Source organism: Lactuca saligna, chromosome 7, assembly GCF_052625555.1.
Source record: "Lactuca saligna cultivar CGN05327 chromosome 7, ASM5262555v1, whole genome shotgun sequence".
In the NCBI taxonomy this organism is placed as follows: domain Eukaryota; kingdom Viridiplantae; phylum Streptophyta; class Magnoliopsida; order Asterales; family Asteraceae; genus Lactuca; species Lactuca saligna.
In genome coordinates this window covers 80962843-80980146 of record NC_136423.1, presented here as the reverse complement: position 1 = coordinate 80980146, position 17304 = coordinate 80962843, and the positions used below count along the sequence as shown (strand labels likewise).

Here is a 17304-nt window from a genome sequence, read left to right as displayed (position 1 = left end):
GCTAGGACATAAAGAATCATACACAATAAAAGTCATAAGAAGAATCACTCAGACGAAAATAAGACAAATCAACACAATTGGCAGCAACATCAGACAAATTAACACTACTGGCAGCAATACCAAACTTTTTGAGTTGATCCAAGAAATATAATTCTCCTAATTTACGGCCGGTACAAATCACTCTTTGGGAGTGAGAATCAAGAACACAACAAAGAGAATAAGAAAAGAAAACCTAATAACCAGATTTACACAACTGACTAACCGATGCAAGATTTAAAGCAAGTATGGGAATGTAATAGAAAAAATTAAGAGATACATAAGGAGTGACAACTGAACCAACACTCTTTAGAGGCATAAGAGTAGAGCTAGTAGACATGACTGAAAGAGATGATCTATAAGACAAAAAAGAAAGTATGACAAGTAAGGTGACATATAATGAGATGCACCAGAGTCCAATATCCATATATATTGTAACATCCTGTTTAATTAATAAATAAATAGATACAATTTTAATAAACAAATAATTTCCCTAAATCTATATTAGTAGTGGGATGTTGGTTTTGGGAAGCCAAATGTTATAAATCTGATTATTCGGGGGTTAAAAAGTAATTTTGGGAATTTATTTTGAAAAGATTTTGGAGGCTAAGGGAAAATTTGGTAAGTATTGCACTTGATTTGTAAAGGGTTTTAAGAGACAGGGTTAAAAAGGTAAAATATGGATCTATTTTGAAATAAATAGGAGCTGGAGGGGCCATTTTGGTCATTATGGCGAACATTTAAAATGGAGTGGGTATTTAAGGCTTGCCAAAACCTAACCCTAAGATAAGGTCGGCCGCACCCCCATTCCATCTTCCTCCTTCAGTCGCAAACCTATAGCTCTCTCTCCTAGCCGTCATCTCATCGCCACCACCAAAGGACCACCCGAGCAGCTACCCAATTCCGTCGCCGACGAAGACAGAGAGGCACAAAGAGATTGGGAAACTTGTTCATGGATGCTGCTGTTGTTCGCTTATGGGTTGCTGCTTTAACCCACATTTACCACCGTCACCCTGCCAACGTTCCCTTGCCAGTGATGATGAAGTCTGGTGCCGGAGAAGTTGATGCGCCGTTGGAGCCGCCAAAGACGGATGAGGGAACTGCGAGCTTCGTCTGTCGCACACCATCAGGTGAAGATTTGTCCGAGTTATTGTGTGCTATTGCTACTGATTATGTTTGATGTGTGTGTGCATGAAAGCTTAGCCAGAGATCATTAGAAAAACCCACCATGGCCGTAGACCATGGTGGTAGTTACCCTGAAACTATTTTCCACCACCACAGGCGACCGTGAGGTGGTGGTTGTGTGAGAAAATCCTTGGATTAGTGTGTTTTGAAGTTGGTTGCATAGCATTTGGCCGGAATCACAAGATCAACCACCACCACCACCACCGTGAGGTGGTAGCTTCCACCATAAGCCACCATGTGTGTGTGTTGATGTAGTTAGTGTGTGTGTTTATTCTTGGTTCAGACATTGTAAATTGTAATTAGCTAAAGTATAATGAAAAGAAACCTAAACCACCACCTTAGGGTGGTGGCTGCCGCCACCGGCCGCCGTGTCGGGTGGCGGTGTGCCTGCCTTGTTGAGTTTGAATCATTCGGGGTGCTTGAAACCCTAATGGGCCCAATGAAGCACGATTAGACCTAAAAGCCGAAACATGTGACTAATGGACTTAGTGAAACGCTAATGGGTCTAGTGAACCCTAAATGGTCAAAAGACCTAGCAATTGGGTCTATTTGGGCTAAGATAGGTTGGAAACCCTAATTAGGGTTTGGAAAACCTTAATTCCATGAAACCCTAAGTTAAGACTGATCAGGACCGCATCATAATTAATCAATGAACTTAAAATATTAATTAATAATCAATGCAAATTAACCTAAGGCCATGTGGGACTTAACAGATCGAGTCCTTAATGGGTTAAGAAGGGACACTTAACCCTAATCATCATTTAATGTGAAATTTCACTTGGGCCTTGAGTTGGGCCTTTCCATTAGGCTTTGGTAATTGGATTATTAATGGGACATCCAAGAATAATCTTATGGACTAGAATACGTTGATGGGCTTACGGTACGACCCATATGAAATTTTGGGCCCAATTTGGAAAATTGGGCCATAGATGAGCCATAGTTTCGGCCTTGGTGATTATGAGATATTCGGCCATTAAAAATACCAAATGATGGACTGGACTTTTGGTTGGGCCTTAGAATGAGACCATGCAAAGGTTTGGGCCCAATTTGGAAAATTAGGCCATATGTTGGGCTTTGATTCATAGTTGAATTTGGGCCAATGGATTGGGCCTTGGGCTTGAATAAAGCCAACCTTGGGGTAATGTAGTAATTATCCAAGTATGTATTTGGTTATGTGTTAGGACCCAATTATTAATTTGGGTATTATTTGATGTTGGCAGTTCATCCGTGGGACTTCAACAGTGTGAGGTAAGTCGTCTCACCATACCAATGGGTCTAAGGCACCAAGGTCGGCCCATTTTATGTTATGTGGTACACTAGCTATAGTAGATATATGTGGTATGATAGTTAGCTTTATGCTAAGTGGTATGCTAGTGATTATATGATATGTGTTATACTTGCATGGAAGACCCCGGGGGGAGCCCGTGGCATTGGATGTAAGACCATGTGGGGTAGCCCATGACATTCTTACAGGTTCTTGTATGCATGGTTTATGTGTTATATGTAGCTTTTATATCTAGCAAGATATGTGGTACATGTAGATTTTATAACTAACAACATATGTGATATGTGGATTGTGTTTATGGTATGCTCTGGGAAACTCACTAAGCTTTATGCTTACAAGTTTTGTTTATGGTTTCAGGTACTTCATTTTCAAAGGAAAGGAGCCGGCTCGATCGCAGCGCATCACACTATGTTTTCCGCACATGAGATCTTTGGGATTACACTATGATATTATTTTATTATGACATGCTTAATTATTGACAAACTGGTTTGACATGAGATATTATTATGACTATTTTATACTGATGGTTTTATGTAACAACTTAATAAAACAAAATTTTTGGTCTTGAATTTTGGATCGTTACAAGTTGGTATTAGAGCCTTGGTTTGAGAGATTCGGGCACACTTTCGGGTGTGTCTGGACTCAGATAAGGACTTGGTATGAGATTTTCCAAAAGAAAATCAATATTTTACAAAAAGGAATTTGAAAAAGAAGCTAGAAAGGGAAAAGTACTTTGAAAAGAGCAATGTGTGTGATGCGTGCAACCAGTCAAGCTCAAGTAAGTTTCCCCAAAATACCCACATATGTTGTCTATTATGACTTGGTTTATGAATCTGTGATTTGCATGCTAGTTAGGGCTAGTAGAGATGCCTGTATATGCTGTATGAGATGGTATACTTGCATGCTAGTGCTGAGTAATCAGCAATAGGTTGGCCTGATATGTGATGCTTGTAGCCTTGGAATATCAGATGCCATGGAGGAATGAGAATGATAATTGGTATTTGTAACTGCTATGTGTATGCTTTTAAAATTGTATATGGTTAGGATCTTATAGCCTTAGAATAATAGATTTGGCCTTATTTCCCGTTCCTTGTTTGGTTGTGGTCCTAGGGTAGAGTCTATTATTCGACAGTCTATTGGATCTTGTTCTATGTATAATTTGCATGCATAAGGCAGCTGGCAGTGAGGATTGATGGATGTGGATAGCGCGAGCTACGATATGTGGACTGAATGTTTTATGGCAGTTCTTTGGTTTGGAGTGCAACTGTACAAATGCTGCTTGCTTTGTGCTTTATGGAACTCTTAAGTGATGGGAGTCATCTACTAAGTGGATGTAACAATATCCAGGAGGTAGATGGCTGGCATCATGGAGAGTTCTTCACCAGCTAATGGCAGGGTGAGGTTGGGAGCTTAGGGAAGCCTAGTAGGTGCTTTGGTGGATATTGTGTTGTTGTTTAGCGGATGTTCGGTGCGTCAATTGGGTGGGTGACTTAGAGGATTCGGGAGGATTGCTTAGGAAAGTATGGAAAGGTGTGGAAGGTAGTATGGGCCCGTACTACTGATAGTACAGGATCCATACTCGAATTAGTGAGAGTCTTGGAGAATCTAAGAAGCCTAGGAAAGAGGATCCTTGATTATGATTGGACCGTGAGGATAGATGCTATGTAGAATGCGGATGAGCACGCAAGGAGAAGGACCAGGGTTTGGTCCCGGATCCGGTAGTGAGCCAGATCGTGGAAGGACTTCCAGGATTTTGAGTTCGCCTTGGATCTCTCGTATTAGGCGGAAAGGATTGATTGTGCGATCTATTGCACTTTTGGGATTGGATACTATGTTGTGGGGGTAGTTGGTAGCCCGGTTTAGGGCAGAGATTGCCTCAGTTACAAATGTTTGGTCGTAGAAGATTGAATTGGTGAGTGGGCCAGGGTGTGAGACCCTGAATGATATGATCTCTAGAGCGTAAGAGTAGGGATTGATAAGAGCACGTTGAGAAGAGGGGAACAAATCAAGTGCCTATATTGGAGGGTCTCGGGAAGAGACCCAAGAGTTCGGGCCAGGTTTTGAGGGGCCAACAAGGGAGGATTCAGTTCAGTTCTCGTGGGAAACTGCATGAGGGATTTCGTTTCAAGGGTTTTAGCAAGTGCATATCGGGGTTTGCTTCCCCGATTGTGTTTGCGGTATACCTTCAAACATTGTCTTATGTTGTTTGCATACCGTAAGTTACGAGATGGTTAGTGAACAATCACTTCCCTTTCTGATGGGTTGGAGCGTCCAATGTTGTTTAGGTTGGTAGTCGGGACTGGTTCAGAGACATGATCCGGAAGGCCTACAGATAGGATTGGTAACTCGGCCATTATGCTCGAGGTGGATTTTGGAAGCATGAGGGAAAGTGGGTTGCTGTTGAGGCTTGGCCTAGACCTCGGTTATTCGAACCTCAAGATATAGGTGGGGCATCATTTAAAGGTGTCTGAGATTATCAGTCTCGCTGGGATTCGGGAAGTGTTTGTCTGATCTTTAGGAGTTGCGTGGTCCTTGGGATTTGGGCCGTAATAGAACACTCGCACGGACAAGAAACAAGTTATCAGAAGTTGGTTATTAAAGAGTAAGAAGGATCGGGAATCCTTCAAATCTCATGTATTATGAAGACTTAGTTGAATCTAAGTGGGGGAGAATCACACAGGTATTCAGGACAGGGTGTGTATCAGACTGGGATGGACTTCTCGTCCTTATCGAGGAAAATGGCGGCCCAAGTGGCTATTTGGCTTGAGGGTTGTGCGAATTTGGAGTATAGTAAGACTTTCCATCACGTGAATCATGTCTTCTTGGGGGTTTGATAACATAATTTGGGGAGACAGGCTGGGGCTCTAGTCACGAATGAAGTTCCATTTGGGTGTTCAGTGGAGTGCATGCTCGACGCTGTATGCCTTTCGAATCAATATGTCAGGGGTAAGGTATTGGGCTACGGTTGTGTTAGGACGCAAGTGATTTAAGACTACGGGGGAGCCGTAGCATTCACTGATGGTCAGTTGGTATGGAAGTGTGACTATGAGGGAGCCATAGAATTCACTCATGGTCAGTAGGGTAAAAGTGTTGTAAGACTACGAGGGAGCTGTAGCATTCACTAGTAGTCAGATATTGTGGTAAGTGTTGTAAGACTACGGGGGTATCTATAGCATTCACTAGCGATCAGGTAGTGTGGGAAGTGTTGTAAGTCTGCGGGTGTAGCCGTAGCATTCACATGGGTTGGCAGCTAGTGCGAGAGTGTTGTAAGTCTGTGAGTGTAGTCGTAGCATTCACTAGGTTGGTAGATAGCATGAGCGTGTTGTTACCTCACGGAAGGAACAAGAGTATCCACCAGTTCGGGTACAACAGTGAGGATACGGAAATCCACAGATTGGATTTTGGAATTCCCTAGAAGGATTAGATCTGGTTAATCCAGTGATAAGACAGTATGAACATCACTATTGTTATAGGATCAGGGAAGCAATGGATTGTATAAGATTTTTGGTGATATAAGGCTACCATTGGTCAGGTAGCATTCACTTTAGTCTTGGATTTGGTGACGCGAGGATTCGACGCATGGATCCGATCAGCTAGATCAACAGATTATTAGAGCCTCAGTGACGTGATAACTTGTGGGAACTAGTCTAGTGAAGAATTTCATTCGGGAGACATGTGAGGTGATTAAGTGGGAGTTCTTTTGGTTCCGCAGTCGGGTCGAAACCCGATATTTCAGACGATTGGTGAAGGAATTGAGACCAGGGAGGTCTCGATAGATTTTGGCAAGCGGCCATGTGGCATACTGCTAGTAATTGTGTTTTGGGTTGCACATATGCTCGGATCATCTAGATGATTTGGGGAGCGACAAGTTACTTACAGTGGGAGTCTCTGATCCTTGGCCATGTAAGAGGGATCTGCAAGGATGATTGGGTCTGTGACCCTGTTTTATAGTGAGAACCTCGAGTTATCAGAAGTTGAGAAGACAGTTGAGAGGCAAATAGACTGGATTCTATGATAATGATTCAGTATGAATGGTCTGTCAGGGAATTAGACTATCTCAAGACAACAGATTTCGGATGGAGTAGATGTGATCTTGTTATAGGGAATTCGCTCATCTTCAAGCTTTAGAACCCTGCTAGAGTGACTTATGTTTTCCTTGAAAAGGCTGGTCACAGTTACCCTGGGAAGGCTAGGGTGTACCTAGGATTATGACCATGTCGCCCATGTTGTCGGGTGTGTAAGGTATGGTAAAGAATGATTTCGAGGACAAAATCTAATTTAAGTGGGGGAGAGTTGTAACATCCTGTTTAATTAATAAATAAATAGATAAAGTTTTAATAAATAAATAAATGCCCTAAATCTATATTAGTAGTGGGATGTTGGTTTTGGGAAGCCAAATGTTATAAATCTAATTATTCGGGGGTTAAAAAGTAATTTTGGGAATTTATTTTGAAAAGATTTTGGAGGCTAAGGGGCAATTAGGTAAGTATTGGACTTGATTTGTAAAGGGTTTTAAGAGATAGGGTTAAAAAGGTAAAATATAGATCTATTTTGAAATAAATAGGAGCTGGAGGGACCATTTTATTCATTATGAAGAACATTTAAAATGGAGTGGGTATTTAAGGGTTGCCAAACCCTAACCCTAATAGAAGGATGGCCGCACCCCCATTCCCTCTTCCTCCTTCAGCCGCAAACCGATAGCTCTCTCTCTTCTAGCTGCCATCTCATCGCCACCACCAAAAAACCACCCGAGCAGCTACCTTATTCCGTCGCCGGCGAAGACAGAGAGGCACGAAGAGATCGGGAAATGCGTTCGTGGATGTTGATGCTGTTTGCTTTTGCGTTGCTGCCTTAGCCCACTCACCACCATCACCCCATTGATGTTCCCTTGCCTGTGATGACGAAGTCTTTCGCTGCTGCCGGAGATATTGATGCACCGTTGGAGCTGCCAAAGACGAATGAGGGAACTGTGAGCTTCGTTTGTCGCACACCATCAAGTGAAGATTTGTCCGAGTTATCGTGTTCTGTTGCTACTGATAATGTTTGCTGTGTGTGTGCGTGAAAGCTTAGCTGGAGATCGATAGAAAAACCCACCATGGCCGCTGACTATGGTGGTTGTTACCCTGAAACCGTTTTCCGCCACCACAGGCCACCGTGAGGTGGTGGCTGTGTGAGAAAATCCTTGGATTAGTGTGTTTTGAAGTTGGTTGCATAGTATTTGGCCGAAATCATAAGAACAACCACCATCGCCACCGTGAGGTGGTGGCTGCCACCATAAGCCACCATGTGTGTGTATTGATATAGTTAGTGTGTGTGTTTATTCTTGGTTAAGGCATTGTATATTGTAATTAGATAAAGTATAATGAAAAGAAACCCAAACCACCACCAGCCGCCGTGTCGGGTGGCGGTGTGCGTGCCATGTTGATTTTGAATCGTTTGGGGTGCTTGAAACCCTAATGGGCCCAATGAAGCCCTATTAGACCTAAAAGCCCAAACATATGACTAATGGACTTAGTGAAACCTTAATGGGTCTAGTGAACCCTAAATGGTCAAAAGACCTAACGATAGGGCCTATTTGGGCTAAGATGGGTTGGAAACCCTTAATGCCATGAAACCTTAAGTTGGGACTGATCAGGACCGCATCATAATTAATCAATGAACTTAAAATATTAATTAATAATCATTGCAAATTAACCTAAGGCCATGCGGGACTTAACAGATCGAGTCCTTAATGGGTTAAGAAGGGACACTTAACCCTAATCATCATTTAATGTGAAATTTCACTTGGGCCTTGAGTTGGGCCTTTCCATTAGGCTTTGGTAATTGGATTATTAATGGGACATCCAAGAATAATCTTATGGACTAGAATACGTTGATGGGCTTACGGTACGACCCATATGAGATTTTCGGCCCAATTTGGAAAATTGGGCCATAGATGAGCCATAGTTTGGGCCTTGGTGATTATGAGATATTTGGCCATTAAAAATACCAAATGATGGACTGGACTTTTGGTTGGGCCTTAGAATGAGACCATGCAAAGGTTTGGGCCCAATTTGGAAAATTAGGCCATATGTTGGGCTTTGATTCATAGTTAAATTTGGGCCTATGGATTGGGCCTTGGGCTTGAAGAAAGCCAACCTTGGGGTAATGTAGTAATTATCCAAGTATGTATTTGGTTATGTGTTAGGACCCAATTATTAATTTGGGTATTGTTTGATGTTGGCAGTTCATCCGTGGGACTTCAACAATGTGAGGCAAGTCTTCTCACCATACCAATGGGTCTAAGGCACCAAGATCAGCCCATTTTATGTTATGTGGTACACTAGCTGTAGTAGAGATATGTGGTATGATAGTTAGCTTTATGCTATGTGGTATGCTAGTAATTATATTATATGTGTTATACTTGCATGGAAGACCCCGGGGGAGCCCGTGGCATTGGATGTAAGACCATGTGGGGTAGCCCATGGTAGTCCTAGGTAAAGACCATGTGGTAGCCCATGACATTGGATGTAAGACCATGTAGGGTAGTCCATGGCATTGGATGTAAGGTCATGTGGGGTATCCCATGACAGTCCTAGGTAAAGACCATGTGGGGTAGCCCATGACATTCTTACATGTTTTTGTATGCATGGTTTATGTGTTATATGTAGATTTTATAGCTAGCAGGAGATGTGGTACATGTAGCTTTTATAGCTAACAGGATATGTGATATGTGGATTGTATGTATGGTATGCTCTGGGAAACTTACTAAGCTTCATGCTTACATGTTTTGTTTATGGTTTCAGGTTCTTTATTTTCAAAGGAAAGGAGCGAACTCGATTGCAACGCATCACACTATGTTTTTTGTACATGAGATCTTTGGGATTACACTCTGATATTATTTTATGATGACATGCTTGATTTTTGACACACTGGTTTGACATGAGATATTATTATGACTATTTTATACTGATGGTTTTATGTAATAACTTAATAAAACAAAATTTTTGGTCTTGTATTTTGGGTCGTTACATATGTGAAGGAATACCTGGAGTACTACGTGACGAAAGACCTGAATGAGATGTAGATATAGACATAGTTGCATAATTGAGAGCAAAGAATTTTCTAAGCCGCTCAAGAACTTGAGGATCCAATGCAGCATATGACGTGGTGGTAGTGTAGACATTTGTTTCTATTTTTGGGTGAAATGATGACTGATCTATCTTGATGATATATCTATTTGTTGTTTTTCCTTGTTCAATAACAATGCGCACTAAGACTTCCAATGGTTCTATTGTGTGCAGTAAGCACATTCATCAAAATTAACTCTTCAAACTGGTCTATGCTTTGGATCCAGATTGATAGTAAACAATCAAATAAGAATCCCAAACCAACAATAGACAAACAAAACCAATCGTCGAAACCAATAATGAATAACAACAGTCAAACAAAACAACAAAACCTCAAAATCGACAAGTAGTAACAATAACCAAACAAACTAAACTTCGAAAATCAACCAAAATGGTAAAAAGATGTTTTCTGTCCAAAATATCGAAGCTTAATAATAAATTCAGGACATGATAGCGCTGAAACATTACTCTAAACTTAAATTGCGGCACAAAAATAAAATCGCGGCGAGATATCAATTAAAGGGTAATTTCACAGCGGCGCAACCCAAATCATGACGTGAAAAATGATGAATATCAAACAAAACCAACAAGAATTGGAACCCTCAAACAATCGATTCGATAAATGCCGTAACTTTACGTACAACATGCTTCCAACAATCATAAATGACAAACCAAATATGGCTATGATACCATGAAGCCCTAGTGGCATTCTTGTAATTTTAAGTAGGAGAGGTACGGTAAGCGTACATGTGTGTACACTGAGCGTACTAGGGCGCACCCTAGTACGCTAGGCGTACACTAATGTATGTGGGGCATACTAAAGAAATATGAAAACCCTAATTTTTAGAGTTTGGGTGGTATATAATCATCTTATTGGGCTCATTTCTCTTCACCTAACCAGCCTCTACCTTCTCTTCGTGATCTGAAACCCTAGAAGCACCTTGTGAGGAAATTTCAAGTGTAAAAGAGTGTGTTTGTGTGGTTTGAATAGGAAGGAAGAAGATAAAGCTCAACTTGGAGCAAGAAGCAACTTAGATTTGGGATTCATTCTTTATTTGCAAGCCTTTCAAGGTATAAAGCTTACACGTTTACCAATTAATCTTGTAGATCTAGTCATGGGAGTTTCGTGTCATATTTTTGGTCTGAAAAGCCTTATCTTGACAATGGCATGTTTTGGATGTTTTAAGTTGTCCCTTCGTACTCTAGGAGGAGTCCTTAGCTACAAAATGAAGTCCCTTTAGTTAGTTTTGCATCATGCATATTGTAGGAGGTATTAATGGATTAAGATCTTATGTTAAGCTCTTTGTAGGCATGGGTAGTCATAATGTAGGAAACTTTATGACTTTAGGCTAGATTTGGACAATGGATCTGAATTATGGGCTTGAGTGCTTATGCCATTAAGCACTTAATGAAGTTTTGGGGTTGTGAGGTTACGCCCAATGTAAGAAGAAGTACGCCCCACGTACTAAGTCAACCACCACGATGGTGGTCAATACGAGGCTCTACATACACTAAGTGTACCTCCGGGGTACGCCCCGCATATTCGTATGGGTCAGCTTTTGAGTTGACTCGGTTGAGTTGACTCGACCTGGTTAACTCATTTGGCTCAGTGGGTTTGACCAGTGGACTTTGACTTTGACCAAGTTTGACCAAGTATGAGCTTGAAGGTATTTTAGGTATTTTACAATTTTGATGGAATTGGTCATTTGATGGAATTAGGTATCGGTTAGACAATAGAGATTATGACTCGGATCTTATTATTCTGTTTAGTTGGGAGGTTCATTTTCGTCATTGTACTTATGGGTCGGAGGCACCAAGGTCGGCCCATTGATTGGCATCCTGTTTTATCGTATGTTGTTATGTTGTAGTGATTTGTTAGATTTGTATCCTGGTATATAGGATGTTACTATGTTGTAGTGATTTGTTAGATATGCTTGCTGTTTGCTGACCGGTTATAAGTAATGTATATAGTTATGTGTGATTGAGTTGAGGCGGTCATGCTTTGAGCTGAAGGCCAAGATATCATGGATGGTCTAGTCAGGGCCAAGCAAGCAGTTCGGATAGGCTGTAGGTCCTACAAGGTTGTCCAATTATGTTGACAGCTCGGGAGCGGTCTAGATATGTTGTAGGCCCTACGAGGCGGTCCAGTCAGGCTGAAGGCTTAGATTGCATGTTGTTTGTAATTGTTATATGTATTGTGTTGGTACTTTGGGGGAATTCACTAAGCTTTTGGGCTTACAGTTTTGAATTATGTTTCAGGTACTTACGACGATCGTCGGAAGACGAAGGTGTGATCGTACACGTCCTCGTGGTTGATTTATGATTTTGGGAAAACTCTGATGTTAAATTTGTTTTGGATACTAATTTGTAAACAATGATGATTGGTTGATTAAAATTTAAAAGTTTAATATTTTTCATTAAGTTTATGGATGTTTCAAAATATCATACCTAAAGTATAATCATATAGAAACTAAATTTCAATATTAAAATAATATCTTTACTTCTACTTATAAAGTTGTATCTTTAACTATTAACATAGTATACTTTATTTATTAGTTTTTGTATTATGTTGTATGTAAACCATTATCATTTTAAAGTTAGAGCTTTTGAACAATTTGAATAAATACTTAAAATTTTAATTTAAATATTACATTACAGGTCAACTTAAATATAAATTTTAGTTCAACTTAAATAACCCAAATAATATTTTGTAAATAGCTAAAAGTGATAAATTATAATGTCTTTCTAATAATGATTATAAGTTGGTTAATAAGATTAAATAAATATCAAACCTAAAGTCTAATCATAAATAAACTAAATTTCAATATTAAAATAATATATTTACTTCTACTTATAAAGTTATGTCTTTAACTTTTAACATATTAAATTTAATTTATTAGATTTAATATGTTGTTATATGTAAACCATTATTAGTTTAAAGTTACAACTTTTGAACAATTTGGATAAAATAATTAAATTGTTAATTTAAATATAACATTAGATAGTCAACTTAAATATAAATTTCAATTCTATTTAAGAAACCCAAACATTTTTTTTGTGAATAGTTAAAAGTGATAAATTGTAGTAATGCAAAAACTAAATTATAATATCAATTTAAGTAAAATATTTTCTAAATATAATTATTAAAAATTGTCAAATTAGTAACTTAAAATGACTTACAATAACGATAGTTAAAATAATTCTATATAAATAATTATATTGTTATCTTTCAAAACAAGAAACAACGTCTGAGATTCTAAATAGTTACAATGATATAAATTAAAATGTGAAACAAATAAATTTTAAAAAATTAATTAGCAACGACAATAAATAACATTAAATTATATATTATATTTAATTTTATTCATTAGGAACTCGCATGTAGAGGTCATTGAAACGAATGAGATTATACATTTTTAATAGATGTATATATTATCTTATATTCAAAATAATCAATATATTATATTAATTTAGCATGCAAATTATTATATCAAATTTAACAACATTATTCTTATATTTAAGAAAACATATATTTTTAAAGATTTCAACACGGGTACTCGGCTAGTGTATGTTATAAAAGTATGATCTTCAAACTAAACCTCATATATCTTGATGTCATTTAGTCGCTAGAGAACATGAGTACTGTTTTATTTGTTTATGTCTGCATTTTATATTTATTTAAAATATTCACAAATTAGGTGTGAGACTCATATATTATATGAGTTTAATTAAAAGAAAAAATAAATATGAAATTCTAAACATTTGTAAATATTGAATTTATAAGAAAATTGAAAAAAATATTGAATTATTATATATATATATATATATATATATATATATATATATATATATATATATATATATATATATATATATATATATATATATATATATTTAAACAAATAATTTAGATAAATAAACAAACTAAACTAATGAGGTTTTAATTTAGTAATTTTAAAATTAAAAGGAAAATCTATTAATAAAATTGATATGCATTTATTATTATTTATTACATTTAAATATTATATGAAATTTAATAAAATAGAAAAACATGTGAAAAAAATAAAATGAAAATAATAAGAAAAATCATTTGGCATTTAAATATTTATTACAATCTTCTAAGATTCTGTTTTAATCATTTTCGTTATGAAGTCTTAATATCAACTTTAATAATGCCTTATTTGAAACAATCCAATAATAGTTAGAACGATAATATTATAAAACAAAGACGAATTTTCTGTAAGTGTCGCCAGACAAAATATAAAAGACTACGGATTTTCAACACGAAAGTCAAAAAAATACAAATGGGCTCCATTCTCTCTGTCACGAATGACTATTAATTTGCGCTTGACTTAAACCGACAATATCATATACGGTGGATAAACCATTGACAATTTCTAATCATACTACTCTACTTTTTTTCCCTAAATTATGTTGGCAGCTAGTGGCGATGGCAAGGAATCTGATCATCCCTCCACAGAGTCCTCACAAACATGCCGCAAGTTTGAATATTCGGAGATTCTCTTAGCAACTGATAACTTCGATGAATCATTAGTAATTGGGAAGGGAGGTTTTGGAAAAGTTTACAAAGGTAACATTATCAATGGATCAAGTCTTGTGGTTGCTGCCATTAAACGCTTGGATTCCATGTCCACTCAAGGGGCAACAGAGTTTTGGGCGGAAGTTGAGATGCTTTCAAAGTTGCGTCACTGTCACCTTGTTTCTTTGTTTGGCTATTGTAATTATGAAAAAGAGATGATTCTCATCTACGAATATATACCAAATGGAACGCTAGAAGACCACCTACATAAACTTGGTACCCCTCTTTCATGGCTTCAACGACTCAAGATCTGCATAGGTGCTGCTCGTGGGTTAGACTACCTCCACACCGGTACAGGGATTGAGTTTGGTGTTATACATCGTGATGTCAAGAGCTCAAATATTTTGTTACATGAAAGATGGGCAGCTAAAATTTCAGATTTTGGCTTGTCGAAAATAGGTCCAACCAATCAGCCATCTACTACAGTCATCACAGGCGTTAAAGGAACTTTTGGGTACTTCGATCCAAATTATTTCACAACCGGAAAGCTTACTAGGAAGTCTGATGTGTATGCTTTTGGAGTGGTATTGATGGAGGTGTTGTGTCGGAAGCGTGCAGTGGATAGAACTCTTGATGAGGACCATTGGGGTTTAGTGATGTGGGCTCAAGACTCCATCAAAGAGGGAAATTTAAAGCATATAATTGATTCCGGTATAAGGGGTCAAATATCCACAAAATGCTTAAACGAGTTTGTTCAAATTGCAGAGAAATGTTTGCTTCGAAATCCAAAACTTCGCCCCACAATGGCTGAGATTGTGGTGGGTCTTAATTCTGTACTTGCGTCAGAAGAAAAGACCAGTAGTTTCTTCCCTCCTGACGACAGAAAAAAGCTTGATATCTTTCCCTTACCCTCCAACGGAGAGAATTCTGGTATTTCAATCTCTGTTGAATTATGTGTTTAAGTTCTTCAGGTTTGTGTGTATTCATCTTTGCATGGCATCTCCAAATGTCAAAAAAATAAAAGAGTGCCTGTGGCTTTCATTAGTATATATGTTGATATCTAGGAATGAAATTGTTTATAGATTAAGAGAGAATCTGAATAACCTCAATAACTTGTTTCCTTAGTTTAATAGCGTTTCTCCCAAGCATGATACATTGATAATTCCCACAGTTTTGAGGAACATGCATGTGTTCTTGAGGCGTGGACCATGGTATTCTTTACTTATAAGAGAAACTTATTTTTTTTGTTGCAACATCCAGGTAGAACCGTTGTCCCCCTCCCCTCCAACGGAGATAACTCTGGTATTTCAAGCTTCAGAGAACCCTCACACCCATGTCGTCAGTTTGACTTTCCTGAGATTCTCTTAGCGACCCATAACTTTCACGAGTCATTATTAATTGGGGTAGGAGGCTTTGGAAAAGTTTACAAAGGTAACATTATGAATGGATCAAGTGCTGAAGTTGTTGCCATTAAACGGTTGAATACCATGTCCAGTGAAGGAGCATCAGTGTTTTGGGCGGAAGTTGAGACGCTTTCAAAGTTGCGTCATTATCACCTTGTGTCTTTGTTGGGTTATTGTAACTATGAAAAAGAGATGATCCTCATCTACAACTATTTGCCCAATGGAACACTTGAACACCACCTCCATAAACTTGGTACCCCTCTTTCTTGGCTTCAGCGACTCAATATCTGCATAGGTGCTGCTCGTGGGTTAGACTACCTACACACTGGAATGGGGATCGACTTTGTTGTACATCGCAATGTCAATACCTCAACTATTTTGCTACATGAAAACTGGGAAGCTAAAATTTCCAGCTTTGGGTTGTCCAAAATAGGTCCAGCGAATCAGTCATTGACTTTCGTCAACACGCTTATTAAAGGGACTTTAGGGTATCTGGATCCAGATTATTACTCAACGGGAAGGTTGACACGGAAGTCTGATGTGTATTCTTTTGGGGTGGTATTGTTAGAAGTTCTCTGTCGGAAGCGTGCAATAGAGAGAAGTCTTGATGTGGAGACATGGGCTTTAGCAACATGGGCACAACAATCTATCAAAGAAGGGAATTTAAAGCGTATAATTGATTTTGATATAAGAGATCAAATCTCCCCATATTGTTTGCAGGAGTTCGTTCGAGTTGTGGAAGGATGTTTGCACAGCAGTCCAAAGCAGCGTCCTACTATGGCTGAGGTTGTTGGCCTTCTTGTGCATATACGGACCATACAGGAGAAAATGAATAATCCGTTGAAGCTTGCACAAAGAACAATTTTTGGTAGAATGTTTGATAATAGAAGAGGACACTAATGGAAACATAAGAATGCCATACTTTGGTATTTGAGGCCACTTGGTGTACTTCTTATGGTGTACTTCTTATGCATTAAAGAGTATTTGATGTTGATTTGTCTATGAATGTGCTAGTCTGTGCTTAGCATGAAATTACTTGAATAATAGTAATAAAGATTTACCAAATGCCTTCTTACATTCATACCGTGACAAATACACAAAAACCTTATTTTGTTAACAAACATACTTTTTATCTATTTCTCTTTACGAAAATGTTTAATTTTTTAATTGCATCAATGACATGTTCATCAATGTTTTATTTTTGTAATTGCATCAGTTACATGTCCATCAATGCTTTTCTATAGTCGGTAATTATACTCTTCCTCTGCAATGTGGTGGACTTCTTCATGTATGATCATTTTAATTGAATTGATATGAAGAAATGTATGTGGACATCTTCATGTATGATCATTTTAATTGAATTGATATGAACAAATGTATATCTTATAACACTCCCGTCGGATGTCAATACAAAGAATCAATATTGGTGATGGGATATTTGAAAGCATATAAGAATTTAATGTTGAACAATTTTGAAATTGCTTTAACACTCAATTAAAGGTTTTAAGCCTTGCACGTACTTTTTCACTAAAGAATAAAGAAGAAACACAAAAGTGAATTGCATAAACGGGCACACTTTATTATTGAAGAAACTATCTCAAAACTCCAATTTCTCATTTGAATATAGAACCTATCTATGACCTTATTAGTATAAGACTAGGAAACCACAAATACTTTCCTTATTCTAAATTCCTTATTGCTCAAGTATACTAGAACTTGGTCTGCACACCACGAAATCATGGACAA

General features: G+C 38.1%; 1 protein-coding gene across 1 annotated transcript; it reads left to right on the top strand.

The window, feature by feature from the left end:
• Window positions 1-13981: 13981 nt before the first annotated feature.
• Window positions 13982-16560, top strand: LOC145006161 (uncharacterized). The gene is made up of 2 exons (XM_078965259.1): window positions 13982-15085; window positions 15416-16560. The coding sequence occupies exons 1-2, from the start codon at window positions 14047-14049 to the stop codon at window positions 16456-16458; spliced, it is 2082 nt and encodes a 693-aa protein (XP_078821385.1). The 5' UTR covers window positions 13982-14046; the 3' UTR covers window positions 16459-16560.
• Window positions 16561-17304: the final 744 nt, after the last annotated feature.